The sequence below is a fragment of the Bufo bufo genome, chromosome 8, assembly GCF_905171765.1.
Source record: "Bufo bufo chromosome 8, aBufBuf1.1, whole genome shotgun sequence".
Taxonomy (NCBI): domain Eukaryota; kingdom Metazoa; phylum Chordata; class Amphibia; order Anura; family Bufonidae; genus Bufo; species Bufo bufo.
In genome coordinates this window covers 48,218,776-48,234,301 of record NC_053396.1, presented here as the reverse complement: position 1 = coordinate 48,234,301, position 15,526 = coordinate 48,218,776, and the positions used below count along the sequence as shown (strand labels likewise).

Below are 15,526 nucleotides of genomic sequence, written 5' to 3'. Positions count from 1 at the left end.
TGAGCAGCAGCAGCGGCGGCATGAAGTGCACGGCGTCATAGCAACCAATGACGCCGTGCGCTCAGCAAGACGGCAGTCCGTGAAAATCCATGTATGTGTGAATGAGGCCTTATAGTTATTAGATTTCTGGAGAAAGGTCATTGATCCAAGTTAATCTGAGGAAAAATGGCTTCTCTCTCTCAGGGTTTTTTGCCTCTCTCTGGATAAACTTACGGGACAACAGGCTGAACTGAATGGACAGATGTATTTTTTCAGCGTTACAAACCATGTTACTATGATCAAGGTGCCATACTTTGCTAGTAAGGAAGGGGTTAAAAAGGAGGCAAAAAGCAGTTAAAACAACTAAATTTCAAAAGAAATCGTGAACCCTTGTAGATATTTTCCAAAACCTTTATTACAAATGATCCATAATTTATACAGCTCTTCTTTACGTTAGCCACAGAAAAGCTGGACCTTACATCAGGACATGTACACCTATTTGCCATCTTCATTTTTCTTGTATTGCACCATGGCATATTTTAGCTTCACGTCATTTACTACAAATGTCAGGACGAATTCTGATGATGTGACCAGAGTTCAATTGAAATTTATTTCCCAAGGGTCAAATAATTCTGTTTCTTTTAAGTGCTTTTCATTTTTTTCCCTTAACATTCATTAAACCATTTACTCCTCGTGGATGTTAAAGAGTTTGGCCACCTCATTCAAGTCTGCATGCTGCTCCCCATCCTTTATTATCTGTGGAGTAAATCAGAAAGATAAACAATGACAGAAGGTTTATAATCTAGTTGTCTATAAGTGCATTAGGCCCATCAATCCTTTAATACTGGCGAGTATGATGATCTAGTAGGCCAAAAGATGAAACAGTGACTAAACACAATGGGGAGAATTGATCAAGCCCTGCACTCCAGAATTCTGCCTTCAGAAAGTTGCAAAATGGGCATTTTTGTGACTTTCAGTATTTTTACATAACTCACTCCAGTTTTGAAAAGTAGATTATGGGCATGGTTAGCTATGGGACCGAGTTTCACTCATTTCTGCCTGGAGCTTTGAGATTATTATTCTTTTATTTTATAACTTAAAAAAAAAAAATTATAATCTCAAAGCTACTCCAGGAGAGAGCTAGGTCATCAGTAACTAATGGTGGGGGTGCAACACCTGGGACCCCTTCTCCCCAGGAGCAGCTGTTTGAGAAGGCATGGGCGTTCGCAATAGCGCCGTGGCCTTCTCTCTGCTTTTCCCAGGCCGAATGACGACATGTTCATGTGTTATGTGGCCTAGGTCCAGCTCAGCCCCAATCAAGTGAAAGGGGCTGAGTGCAATACCAAGCACAGCTGCTATACAATGTACAGAACTGTGCTTGGTAAGCTGGAGGGCCGCTGCCTTCTCAAAACAGCTGATCTGTGGGGGTCCAGGGCGTCCATATCCAGAGGATAGATCATCAGTAAAAAAAAATAAAAAAATCTCAGAAAACCCTTTTAAAGATTATCCAAATTTAACACAAACAGCGTGCAACTTTTGATAAATTTGGAGCAAGTTACACCAATGCAGATGAAGGAAAACAGACTTCAAATATTACCCTCATGATAAATCCCCCCCCAGTGTCTATGGGTGTACAGGCAACAAATGTGCAACAATACATCAATTAAGAAATAATATAAAGCGCCCTTTTAGACCGGCCAATTAGCGAGAAAAAATGTTTCTACACATATTTGTTCACTGTAATTGGCCCATGTAAAGGTGCTGGGGATCACATCTTCAGGTTGTCAGCAACATGCTGCTCTGTATAAAGAGGGATGTGCCGCTGGAAATATGCAAATAGAACGGGGACAAGAGTTTGTATCGCTCGTCATCTTTTCACCTTACATCTGGCTGTGTGAAAAGCACTTTAAACCAGGAATGCCCAACCTGCGGCCCTCCAGCTGTTGCAAAACTACAACTCCCAGCATGCCCAGACAGCCTACAGCAGGACATGGTGGGAGTTGTAGGTTTACAATAGCTGGAGGGCCACAGGTTGGGCATCCCTGCTATAAACGATCACCAGCAGACTTGTATATCATCAAGCTGAGCGGTATTGGCCCAGCATCAACCCATGTAAGCCTACCCTAAATTATAACAACCTACAGTAGAATGCCAGACATTACAATTGGGGATGAGCGAACTTCATATTTTGAAGTTTGTGTGCGGGTTCGTGTTGTGGTATTTACTGAATTGCGTTATGGATTCCGTGACCATGACGGAATGCCTTTAGAGTCAGTCCGGTTTACGTTAAGCTGGAGTTCTCTCCTGCATAACGGAAACGGGACGGATCCGTTTTGCAGGCCATAGACTTCTATTATGACGGAATGAATAACGGAATTCCTCTAAAGGCATTCCGTCATGGAATGGCGTTATGGTCCGTGGTAACGGAATCCATAACGCAATTCAGTAGCTACCACAACATGAACCAGCGCACAAACTTCAAAATATGAAATGCGCTCTTCCCTAATGGCAACGTATGGGGATATGTAAAAGCGGACACTTCAAAGTGCTCTATAGGTTCATAGAATAAACTGCCCATTATGTATGAATGCAAAGTTTTTACTAACTCACATAACAATCACATTAGAATGACAAGTTTCTATCCAAAATTTTCATTTAAAGGGAATCTGTCAGCTCCAAAACACCCCTCAAACTACAGCAAGCAGTGTAAGTGATGCAGAGTCCGATTACCATTACGCAATTTTTATCTTCATACTCACGTGCATTCCGACACTGTGCTCCCACAAACCAACAGTAAAATACATTGAGAGGACTTCTTGAGTCCTCTCCATTATGCGCATGGGCGCAGGAGTCCAGTCAATTAATTTTACTGGCGGTTTGTGGTAGAAAAATTACACAATCGGACTCGGCATCATTGACACTTTTCATCACTTGCTTTAAGTTGGGGGGAGGGGGCTGGGCGTTTTAGAGCTCACAGGTGCCCTTTAAAAATAATAGGTCAGTTAGTAAATGAATGAATGATTAAGCTGATTGATAACTATTTTGGGAAAGCTACATATAGAAGTACTACTGTTATGTAGCTGTGATCCAGATAACGTGACAAAAGCAAATCATTGGTAAATTATGGGATTGATAAAATATTGGGGAAAAACAGAACAAAAACAAGGTTTACAGCAGGGCTTGACAAATTTCCTTGGAATCTAGGAGCCAGCTAAAAAAGTTAGGAGCCAGGCGGAGCCGCGTCATAAAGCCCCTAGTAGGTGCCCCCCCCCCCCCACTTCTCCATAGAGCCCCCCCCAATAATGCTGTATACCATGTTACATATACCGCCGCTCCGTCCCCAGACCCTATTGACTATAATGGGGACGGGGGTGGAGCTCCGGCGCAGCATGGCAGTTCGCGGTGAGAGGCCGCCAGACTAAAAAGTTGGACATGCAGTACTTTTACCATGCACTGCGCCAGAGCTCTGCCCCCATTATAGTCAATGGGGACGGAGCGGTGGTCCGGCGAAACAGCGGAAGGACGGATCCGACAGGGTGAACAGCCTGCCAGATCCATCCTGCCGAAAAGTGTGAAAGTAGCCTTAGTTCTATAGCTACTGAATGAGACAGAAGAAGGGATGCCTTTAACATAGATCTCCTTGAGAAGCCAATTTGATCCTAAAGGGTTGATTCAAACTGTAATCTAAACTGTGTCCTGTCACTTCTCTCATCTCTGCTCCTGTCCCTTAATCTTATCACTGCTGCAAAAGCATCAGCGACAGCCTCAGTGTAAACTGTTCTAGAGTCTGACTGACTGTTCTTTTAACTCAAAGAATCGAATGAGTCACTAACTGATCGGATCTTTAGATCATTCGATTCTTACTTAGGACTCCCTCCTGTACTTGTGTCAGTGACTCGGACTCAGAGCTGCTAGTGCTTGCCTTGCATTGCCTCAGCTCTGATTGGTTGGTGGGCGGGGAGGGGAGGGGCTGGCAGAAGCAGCTTCCACTCTAGGATCAGATTACACTCCTCCCGAGCCCCTCCCCTCCCTGCTGCCAGCGTCTCGCTCTCTGTGTGCTGTGACGGAGCTGACTGAGGACTGGAGCTGTTTCAAGCGGTGCTGCCTCCGGACAGAACGGCAGCTCCGCACCCATTGGCCGGGCACCTTTGAAAACGGGCTGACAAATACCCAAGCGCCAGGACTAAATTCCTGGTCGCCATGGCGACCTGGGATTTGTCGAGCCCTGGTTTACAGTAGACAACCGCATACTGCTTATTGGTCATTGTTGAAGTACTCAAGGAGACAGTTCTATTCAATTATTCTAGAATTATTTATATGGTAAATGATGAATCGATGAAAGCAGTACAAAGAAATAAATGTGGTGGCAGATATGGTGGAATACAGAAAAGGAATATCATTTTACTTGACCTTACACAAAACTGACCACATTGTGAAACAGATACAGATCTACACATGCAATACTATGTTCATCGATCTTCCTGACTGCAATAATACTCTACTGTACCTCCCAACTGCTTTTAGTCTTACCTTGCGAGCAATCGGCATGCGGTTAAAGATGTTCCACAGCACCATTCCCACCACCACATTATCTCGTAGGTAGAACACCACTCCTTTTCCATAGGAATCTCCCTGTTGTGCAGGAGCTGGGAGTGAAGGTGTAACTGCGGAGCTGTCACTTACTGGTTGTATTATACCTTGAAAATCACTCTCGGAGCGGATCCCAGTGCCTATTACAGAATAATTACATATAGTGATTGTCTCTAAAGATAAACACACAATGATAAGTCTAAGTACACTTCAATATGATATATATTGCCAGATTTATAAGACATTAGATTTTACAGGGCTACATGTTGCTCTTACTAGGCTTCATTTTGCAGATTCAGTGTATATAACCACCCAATACACAGAGCAAAAAATGCCCGGTATAAAGCTGTCCGTTACAGCATCAATGATATACCTAAAAGCTAAAAGGACAGGACAGCAATTGTATGATACAAAGGTAACAAATTTTATTAAACAAATTGTTTAAAAAAAAAAAAAAAAAATCACATATATTTTAGCAGCATTAGGCCTCATGCACACGACCGTATTTTTTTGCGGTCCGCAAAACGGGGTTCCGTTTTTCCGTGATCGCTTTTTCGTCCGTGGGTCTTCCTTGATTTTTGGAGGATCCACGGACATGAAAAAAAAAAGTCGTTTTGGTGTCCGCCTGGCCGTGCGGAGCCAAACGGATCCGTCCTGAATTACAATGCAAGTCAATGGGGACGGATCCGTTTGACGTTGACACAATATGGTGCAATTTCAAACGGATCCGTCCCCCATTGACTTTCAATGTAAAGTCAGGAGTTAATATACCATCGGATCGGAGTTTTCTCCAATCCGATGGCATATTTTAACTTGAAGCGCCCCCATCACCATGGGAACGCCTCTATGTTAGAATATACTGTCGGATTTGAGTTACATCGTGAAACTCAAATCCGACAGTATATTCTAACACAGAGGCGTTCCCATGGTGATGGGGATGCTTCAGGTTAGAATATACTAAAAGAACTGTGTACATGACTGCCCCCTGCTGCCTGGCAGGTGCTGCCAGGCAGCAGCCCCCCCTCCTGTAGTTAACACATTGGTGGCCACTGCAGCCGCCCCCCCCTCCCCTATAATTAACTCATTGGTGGCCAGTGGGCCCCCCCTCCCCTGTAGTTAACTCGTTGGTGGCCAGTGGGCCCCCCTCCCTCCCCTGTAGTTAACTCGTTGGTGGCCAGTGGGCCTTCTCCCCTCCCTCCCCCTCCTAATTAAAATCTCCCCCCTATCATTGGTGGCAGCGGAGTGTACCGATCGGAGTCCCAGTTTAATCGCTGGGGCTCCGATCGGTAACCATGGCAACCAGGACGCTTCTGCAGTCCCGGTTGCCATGGTTACTTAGCAATTTGTAGAACCATTATACTTACCTGCGAGCTGCGATCTCTGCGTCCGGCCGGGAGCTCCTCCTACTGGTAAGTGACAGGTCCGGCCGGGAGCTCCTCCTACTGGTAAGTGACATGAGATTTTAATTACAGGGGGGGGGGGGCTGCCCCCTGCTGCCTGGCAGCACCTTCCAGACAGCAGGGGGCAGTCATGTACACAGTTCTGTTCGTATATTCTAACCTGAAGCGTCCCCATCACCATGGGAACGCCTCTGTGTTAGAATATACTGTCGGTTCTGAGTTTTTACGAAGTGAAAACTCAGCTATGAAAAAGCTTTTATGCAGACAGATCTTCGGATCCGTCTGTATAAAAACTAACCTACGGACACGGATCACGGACACGGATGCCAATCTTGTGTGCATCCGTGTTCTTTCACGGACCCATTGACTTGAATGGGTCCGTGAACCGTTGGCCGTGAAAAAAATAGGACAGGTCATATTTTTTTCACGGCCAGGAAACACGGATCACGGATGCGGCTGCAAAACGGTGCATTTTCCGATTTTTCCACGGACCCATTGAAAGTCAATGGGTCCGCGAAAAAAAACGGAAAACGGCACAACGGCCACGGGTGCACATAACGGTCGTGTGCATGAGGCCTTACCTTCACAGGAATAATGCCCCCAGGACTGCCATTCATGATACATACAAGTAACAATTTCTCCCATAGGCAAAGGATATCAATAAGCCTCAGCCATAAATAAAGTGCACAGTGCCAAAAGATGAATCAATACATATAGGAGACAATTAAGTAAGGCTACTTTCACACTTGCGTTCGGGGTTCCGCTTGTGAGCTCCGTTTGAAGGCTCTCATAAGCGGCCCCGAACGCATCCGTCCAGCCCCAATGCATTCCGACTGGATGCGGATCCGCTCAGAATGCCTCAGTCTGGCTCCGCTTGGTCTCCGTTCCGCTCAGCATGCGGACACCCGACCGCAGCTTGCAGCTTTCGGGTGTCCGCCTGGCCGTGCGGAGCCAAACGGATCCGTTCAGACTTACAATGTAAGTCAATGGGGACGGAACCGTTTGAAGTTGACACAATATGGTGCAATTTTCAAACGGATCCGACCCCCATTGACTTTCAATGCAAAGTCAGGACGGATCCGTCTGACTAACTTTCACACTTAGATTTTTTTGTGAAAAATAATGCAGACGGATCCGTTCTGAACGGATACCATCGTTTGCATTATAGGAGCGGATCAGTCTGTGCAGACACCAGACGGATCCACTCCGAACACAAGTGTAAAAGTAGCCTAAAATATACAGACCAAAACAGTCCTGAATCCAGACACGTGTTTCGCGGTAGCTTTCTCAAGGGATTCAGTGTATATAAGCAGAACCAGATAACCACAAGTGTTACAAAGAAATGGGGGCATAGGTAGAAATTAAAGCGAACCTTTCATGCTTTTTGTTTATACTAGATAAATGCCTTTATATGCGGGGTATGTTATTTAACCCTAACTGGTGCAATGAGTTGCTTCTCATTTCTTAAACAACCAAGTCAAAAAACACATCTCGTGGTCATGTAAAAGATGTTAGTCTGTTTGAGAAGGGTCAAATCATTGGCATGCATCAAGCAGAGAAAACATCTAAGGAGATTGCAGAAACTACTAAAATTGGGTTAAGAACCGTCCAATGCATTATTAAAAAACTGGAAGGATAGTGGGGACCCATCGTATGTGAGGAAGAAATGTGGCAGGAAAAAAAATCCTGAATGATCGTGATCGGCGATCACTTAAACGTTTGGTGAAATCAAATCGAAGAAAAACAACAGGGCTATGTTTAATAGTGAAAGTAAGAACATTTCCACATGTACAATGCGAAGGGAACTCAAGGTATTGGGACTGTACAGCTGTGTAGCTGTAAGAAAACCACTAACCAGTGAGGCAAACCAGAAAAAAAGGCCTCAATTTCCTAGGGAGCATAAAGATTGGACTCTGGAGCAATGGAAGAAGGTCCTGTGGTCTGATGAGTCCAGATTTACCCTGTTCCAGAGTGATGGGCGCATCAGGGTAAGAAGATAGGCAGATGAAGTTATGCACCCATCATGCCTAGTGCCTACTGTACAATCCTGTGGGGGCAGCGCTATGGTCTGGGGTTGCTGCAGTTGGTCAGGTCTAGGTTCAGCAACAGTATGTGCTCCAAGAATGAGGTCAGTGACTACCTGAACATACTGAATGACCAGGTTATTCCATCAATGGATTTGTTCTTCCCTGATGGCACGGGCACATTTCAAGATGACAATGCCAGGATTCATCGGGCTCAAATTGTGAAAGAGTGGCTCAGGGAGCAAGAGACATCATTTTCACACATGGATTGGCCACCACAGAGTCCAGACCTTAACCCCGTTGAGAATCTTTGGAATGTGCTGGAGAAGGCTTTGCGCAGCGGTCAGACTCTACCATCATCAATGCAAGATCTTGGTGAAAAATTAATGCAACACCGGATGGAAATAAATCTTGTAACAATGCAGAAGCTTATCGAAACAATGCCACAGCGAATGCGAAATATTAGAGTGTATGACCTTTTTTTTTGGGTGGTGACTTTTTTTTTTTTTTTTGGACAGGCAGTGTATGAAAGATCTGTTTTTAGATTGAGACCTGCTGGATGTCTAGTATTAAATGTCATAATGCAGAAGGTCTCTCTTTTTATCCCCCTTCCTTACTAGGCCAATTTTTCAGTTTCTGCAATGGTCCTATCTAACTGTAAATAACTATTTATTTTCTGAGCCAACCTCCATATTTGATATTTTTCTGAGGACTCCTTAGACCTTTTATGCTATTAGATGACAGATACAATTTTATTTTTTTAAGGAAAAACAGAAAATTATTTAAAAAAAATTATATATTTTTTTACGGTTACAAAAGATTTCAAGAAAAAACAATGTCTAAAACCATTACCGTATGTGTCTAATGTGAAAATTGATTCTACTTGTGAAGTTTACCTACTGGCTGGGCTCACCACGAGACCTGAAATGAGTGGAGCGCATTACAGATTTTGGAGGCCTATTATTCTATTGCTGGTTTTATGGCACAATACAGTACCAAAACCTTGGAAACACTCAGAAAGTGACTGCTTTTTAATATGTTGACCCCCTAAGGTATTCACCCAGGGGAAATTTTTCACTTTTTTTTTTTTTTTTTTAAGGGAAATTGAATGAATTTAGGTGGACAAAATGAAAATAGTTCTTCACCATAAAAAGCACCTTCTATATAATGACCCCACCCACCCTTCTTTGTAAAAGAGAGATATTTATTTTGATTGTACTTAGACACCGTAAGAAATATAAGTTCCACCACAACCTATTTATGACAGAACAAAATGTTTTTGGCCAAATCCAGGGAATTAGTTATTTTGTGCTTAAAGAGGACCTTTCACCTTGAAAAACATTGTGAACTAAGTATGCTGCCATGGAGAGCGGCACCCGGGGATCTCACTGCACTTACTATTATCCCCGGGCGCCGCTCCGTTCTCCCGTTATGCCCTCCGGTATCTTCTCTCAGTAAGTTATAGTAGGCGGTGTCTGCCCTTGTCCTGTGGGCGTCTCCTTCTCCTAGGCTGTAGCGCTGGCCAATCGCAGCGCACAGCTCACAGCCTGTGAGAAAAAAACCTCCCAGGCTGTGAGCTGTGCGCTGTGATTGGCCAGCGCTGCAGCCTAGGACGGGGAGACGCTCACAGGACAAGGGCAGACACCGCCTACTATAACTTAGTGAGTAAAGATACCGGAGGGGATAACGGGAGAACGGAGCGGCGCCCAGAGATAATAGTAAGTTCAGTGAGATCCCCGGGCGCCGCTCTCCATGGCAGCATACTTAGTTCACAATGTTTTTCAAGGTGAAAGGTCCTCTTTAACCACCTCCGGACCGCCTAACGCAGATTCGCGTTCCGGAGGTGGCAGCGCTGCGCACAGTCACGCATATACGCGTCATCTCGCGAGACGCGAGATTTCGCTCCAAGCCGGCCCGCGCATGCGCATCGCGGGCCGGCAAAAGTTAAAGAACAAGTTAGTCACCAGCCTGCCAGCAACGATCATTGGCTGGCAGGCTGGCGATTTTTAAAAAATCCAATCACAAGCCATATAACAGATCATATTAGTAAATATGATCTGTTATATGGCTTCTCTGCTCCTGTGCTGGTCCTTTTCGTCGGTTGGATCCAGCACAGGAGCAGACTGAACTGTGAGTAGCACCAACACTACACCTTAGCCCCAGATCACCCCCCTGCACCCCAATTAACCCTTTGATCACCCCTTTGATCGCCCCTGTCAATCACCAGTGAAAGGAAAAAAAGTGATCAGTGTAAACTGTCACTTTTTTTTTATTTACTAGTATTGGCTGTTAGGTTTTAGGGATAGTTTAGGCCCCTTGGTTAGGTAGTTAGCGTGAGTTAGCGCCCACCCCACCGCACCGCAGTCACTTATATTCGCTGAATAGCGTATCGCTAATCAGCATTTGTACTTTTATAGTATCTGTAAGTGATCAAAACTGATCACGGTCAGATCTATAATAGTATTAGTGTCACTTTAGTTCGCCCTCCACCCAAAACGCAGTGTTTGCCCGATCAGGCCTGATCGGTCGCCCACACGTGCGTTCACCCACGCCCGCCCCACCGCAGTGACAAAAAAAATATATTTTTTGATCACTGCACATTCATTTTACACGCACTGCGGCGATAAAAAAATCAGTTTTGATATTTTTTATCAACCGCAGCGGCCTCCGGTACTTCGCTAGCCTCCCCTTTGTAAGACAGGTTTGCTTTTTTTCTTGGGTAGTCTCAGGGAATACCCCTAAATTTAGTAGTCCAAAATGTCAAACAGGGGGTATTCTTCTGAAGAGGCCTACAGGATTCTGACCCAGTCGGATGAGGAGTGGGAACCCTCATCTGATGAATCTAGCGGGTCAGAATATGAACCTGTGGAAAGCAGTGGCTCTCTGACCCAAAGTTCGGACGAGGAGGTGGAGGTCCCTGGCAGCACCAGGCGTACCCGGCCCCATGTCGCTAGACCACAGGTTATGCAGGATCCGCTTCAAGAGCAGCAGAGTGGGGCTGTCGCTGCCGGATCACGTGGTGAGGCATACACCAGCAGCGCAGCCCTCCCTGGACCTAGTACCAGCACTGCCGTACAACATGGTGACGTGGCGAGCACCAGAAGGGCAGTTGAAGCTGGTACGGTGGCACGTGCACTAGTTACCCCGTCGCAGCCACCGCAAAGACAGGCCCGTAGAGCCCCTAGAATCCCTGAGGTGCTGGCAAACCCTGATTGGCAGTCACCAACTTCAGCCGCACCTGTAGTTCCCCCTTTCACCGCCCAGTCTTGAGTTCGGGTTGAGACGGCTCAAATCGGTTCGGCCCTGGGATTTTTTGAGCTGTTCTTGACTGCGGAGCTCTTGGACTTAGTCGTGGCAGAGACCAACCAGTATGCCACACAATTTATATCCGCCAACCCGGGAAGCTTTTATGCCCAGCCTTTCCGGTGGAAACCAGTCCAAGTTTCCGAAATTAAAATTTTTTTGGGCCTTCTCCTCAACATGGGCCTGACAAAAAAGCATGAATTGCGGTCATATTGGTCAACGCACCCGATTCATCACATGCCCATGTTCTCTGCTGCTATGTCCAGGGCACGATTTGAGGCCATCCTCCGTTTCCTGCATTTTAGCGACAACACCACCTCCCGTCCCAGAGGCCACCCAGCTTTTGACCGGCTCCACAAAATTCGGCCCCTCATAGACCATTTCAACCAGAAATTTGCAGATTTGTATACCCCCGAGCAAAACATCTGCGTAGACGAGTCCCTAATACATTTTACCGGGCGCCTTGGCTTCAAACAGTACATCCCAAGCAAGCGTGCCCGGTATGGGGTCAAATTGTATAAGCTCTGTGAAAGGGCCACAGGCTATACCCACAAATTTCGTGTCTATGAGGGAAAAGATCAGACCCTGGAGCCGGTCGGTTGCCCTGACTACCTGGGGAGCAGTGGGAAGACAGTCTGGGACTTGGTGTCACCCTTATTCGGCAAGGGGTACCATCTTTATGTGGACAATTTTTACACAAGTGTGGCCCTCTTTAGGCATTTGTTTCTAGAACGGATTTGCGCCTGTGGCACCGCGCGAACTAGTCGCGTGGGCTTCCCCCAACGGCTTGCAACCACCCGTCTTGCAAGGGGGCAGAGGGCTGCCTTGTGTAACGAAGAACTGCTCGCGGTGAAATGGAGAGACAAGCGTGACGTTTACATGCTCTCCTCCATTCACGCAGACACGACAATCCAAATTGAGCGAGCAACCCGTGTCATTGAAAAGCCCCTCTGTGTCCACGACTATAATGCGCTCATGGGAGGGGTGGACTTCAATGACCAGATGTTGTCTCCGTATTTAGTTTCCCGCAGAACCAGACGCTGGTATAAGAAGGTGTCTGTATATTTAATTCAATTGGCGCTGTACAATAGTTTTGTTCTCTACAGTAAGGCTGGGAGAACACGATCTTTCCTCAAATTCCAGGAAGAGATCATCGAGAACCTCCTTTACCCAGGAGGTTCCGTGGCCCCATCCCCCAGTGTAGTTAGCCGTCTACACGAGCGACATTTCCCCAGTGTCGTTCCTGGTACCTCAACCCAACCGTCACCCCGAAAAAGATGTCGTGTCTGTAGCAGGAGTGGAATAAGGCGTGACACCCGCTATTTCTGTCCTGACTGTGCTGACCACCCTGCCCTATGCTATGGAGAGTGTTTCCGGAAGTACCACACACAGGTACACCTAGCATAGGGATTGCATCTCACAGGACAGGCACACAGGGCTATTAGGGCCCTTTTACTCTCAGCTGCTGCAAACCTCTCCTTTCACCTGGGATAAAGTGCATAACGTACTTCGCCACATCTTTGGGCGATTTGCGCTTTGCACATTGTCCCATGGGGAAGGAGAGGTTTGTTCTATAAAGGTAAAAAAAACTAAACAAAAAAAAAATTACCGGTAAGTAAAAAAGTTAAAAAAGTTTAAAAAAGTTAATATGTTCTGTTCTAAAGTTAATAAAGTTATTGCTTTGCGGCCTGGTTTTTTCTTTTTTGTTTTGTTTTTTTTACCTTCCAGGTGGACCAACCGATCGACCAGCTGCAGCACTGATGTGCATTCGGACAGAAGCATTGTGCTGCTGTCAGATTACACGCAAGTCGGTGTATGCGGCGCTGCAAGACGAGATTTCTCCTCTGCAGTAAAAGATATGTTTGCCGAGGCATATGAGCTGAGGAGGTGGCGGTGTTCATATACTTTGGCAAACACTTTGTATATATAAAAAAAAAAATCCCGGCAATGATTTATTCATCCACATCGATTGATGTGAATGGAGAAATCTGGTTTGCCAGGGCATACGAGCTGAAGTGGGTATGGATGTTGGGCGGAGCTCCTATGTCCTGGCAGACGCCTTTCCCCTCCTTTTTCTTTTTTTGGCAGAGATTTTTTCATCCACATTGATCGATGCGAATGAAGAAATCTGTGCCGTTCATTTTTTTCTTTCAGCCCAGAGGCTGAACGGAAAAAAAAAATCTCATTACCCGTATGCTCAATATAAGGAGAATAGCAGAAACTCCTAATGCTGGGCATACATGTAATGATTGCGGAGACCCTCAAATGCCAGGGCAGTACAAACACCCCACAAATAACACCATTTTGGAAAGAAGACACCCCAAGGTATTTGCTGAGGGGCATATTGAGTCCATGAAAGATTGAAATTTTTGTCCCAAGTTAGCGGAAAGGGAGACTTTGTGAGAACAAAATCCAAAAAATCAATTTCCGCTAACTTGTGCCAAAATTTTTTTTTTTCAATGAACTCGCCATGCCCCTCATTGAATACCTTGGGGTGTCTTCTTTCCAAAATGGGGTCACATGTGGGGTATTTATACTGCCCTGGCATTTTAGGGGCCCCAAAGCGTGAGAAGAAGTCTGGTATCCAAATGTCTAAAAATGCCCTCCTAAAAGGAATTTGGGCCCCTTTGCCCACCTAGGCTGCAAAAAAGTGTCACACATGTGGTATCTCCGTATTCAGCAGAAGTTGGGGAATATGTTTTGGGGTGTCATTTTACATATACCCATGCTGGGTGAGATAAATATCTTGGTCAAATGCCAACTTTGTATAAAAAAAATGGGAAAAGTTGTCTTTTGCCAAGATATTTCTCTCACCCAGCATGGGTATATGTAAAATGACACCCCAAAACACATTCCTTACCTTCTCCTGAGTACGGAGATACCAGATGTGTGACACTTTTTTGCAGCCTAGCTGGGCAAAGGGGCCCACATTCCAAAGAGCACCTTTCAGATTTCACAGGTCATTTACCTACTTACCAGACATTAGGGCCCCTGGAAAATGCCAGGGCAGTATAACTGCCCCACAAGTGACCCAATTTTGGAAAGAAGACACCCCAAGGTATTCCGTGAGGGGCATGGCAAGTTCCTAGAATTTTTTATTTTTTGTCACAAGTTAGTGGAAAATGATGATTTTTTTTTTTTTTTTTTTTTTTCATACAAAGTCTCCTATTCCACTAACTTGTGACAAAAAAAAAAAATTTCCATGAACTCACTATGCCCATCAGCGAATACCTTGGGGTCTCTTCTTTCCAAAATGGGGTCACTTGTGGGGTAGTTATACTGCCCTGGCATTCTAGGGGCCCAAATGTGTGGTAAGGAGTTAGAAATCAAATTCTGTAAAAAATGATGAGTGAAATCCGAAAGGTGCTCTTTGGAATATGGGCCCCTTTGCCCACCTAGGCTGCAAAAAAGTGTCACACATCTGGTATCTCCGTACTCAGGAGAAGGTGGGGAATGTGTTTTGGGGTGTCATTTTATATATACCCATGCTGGGTGAGAGAAATATCTTGGCAAAAGACAACTTTTCCCATTTTTTTATACAAAGTTGTCATTTGACCAAGATATTTATCTCACCCAGCATGGGTATATGTAAAAAGACACCCCAAAACACATTCCTCAACTTCTCCTGAGTACGGGGATACCAGATGTGTGACACTTTTTTGCAGCCTAGGTGGGCAAAGGGGCCCATATTCCAAAGAGCACCTTTCGGATTTCACTCGTCATTTTTTACTGAATTTGATTTCAAACTCTTTACCACACATTTGGGCCCCTAGAATGCCAGGGCAGTATAACTACCCCACAAGTGACCCCATTTTGGAAAGAAGAGACCCCAAGGTATTCGCTGATGGGCATAGTGAGTTCATAGAACTTTTTATTTTTTGTCACAAGTTAGTGGAATATGAGACTTTGTAAGAAAAAAAAAAAAAAAAAAATCATCATTTTCCGCTAACTTGTGACAAAAAATAAAAAGTTCTATGAACTCACTATGCCCATCAGCGAATACCTTAGGGTGTGTACTTTCAGAAATGGGGTCATTTGTGGGGTGTTTGTACTGTCTGGGCATTGTAGAACCTCAGGAAACATGACAGGTGCTCAGAAAGTCAGAGCTGCTTCAAAAAGCGGAAATTCACATTTTTGTACCATAGTTTGTAAACGCTATAACTTTTACCCAAACCATTTTTTTTTTACCCAAACATTTTTTTTTTATCAAAGACATGTAGAACTATAAAT

The 15,526-nt window shown here is 45.1% G+C and overlaps 1 protein-coding gene across 2 annotated transcripts in view; it reads right to left on the bottom strand.

Moving 5' to 3' along the window:
• Positions 1-642: 642 nt before the first annotated feature.
• The window catches only part of AIFM1 (apoptosis inducing factor mitochondria associated 1), a 93,385-nt gene continuing 78,501 nt past the window's right edge, over positions 643-15,526 (bottom strand). For both annotated transcript variants that reach the window (XM_040442371.1, XM_040442372.1), the window contains exons 17-18: positions 4,510-4,709; positions 643-735 (exon numbers count right to left, since the gene is read on the bottom strand). In XM_040442371.1, coding sequence (XP_040298305.1) covers positions 664-735; positions 4,510-4,709 — 272 coding nt within the window. In that variant the 3' untranslated portion in view covers positions 643-663. The remainder of the gene's footprint in view (positions 736-4,509; positions 4,710-15,526) is intronic.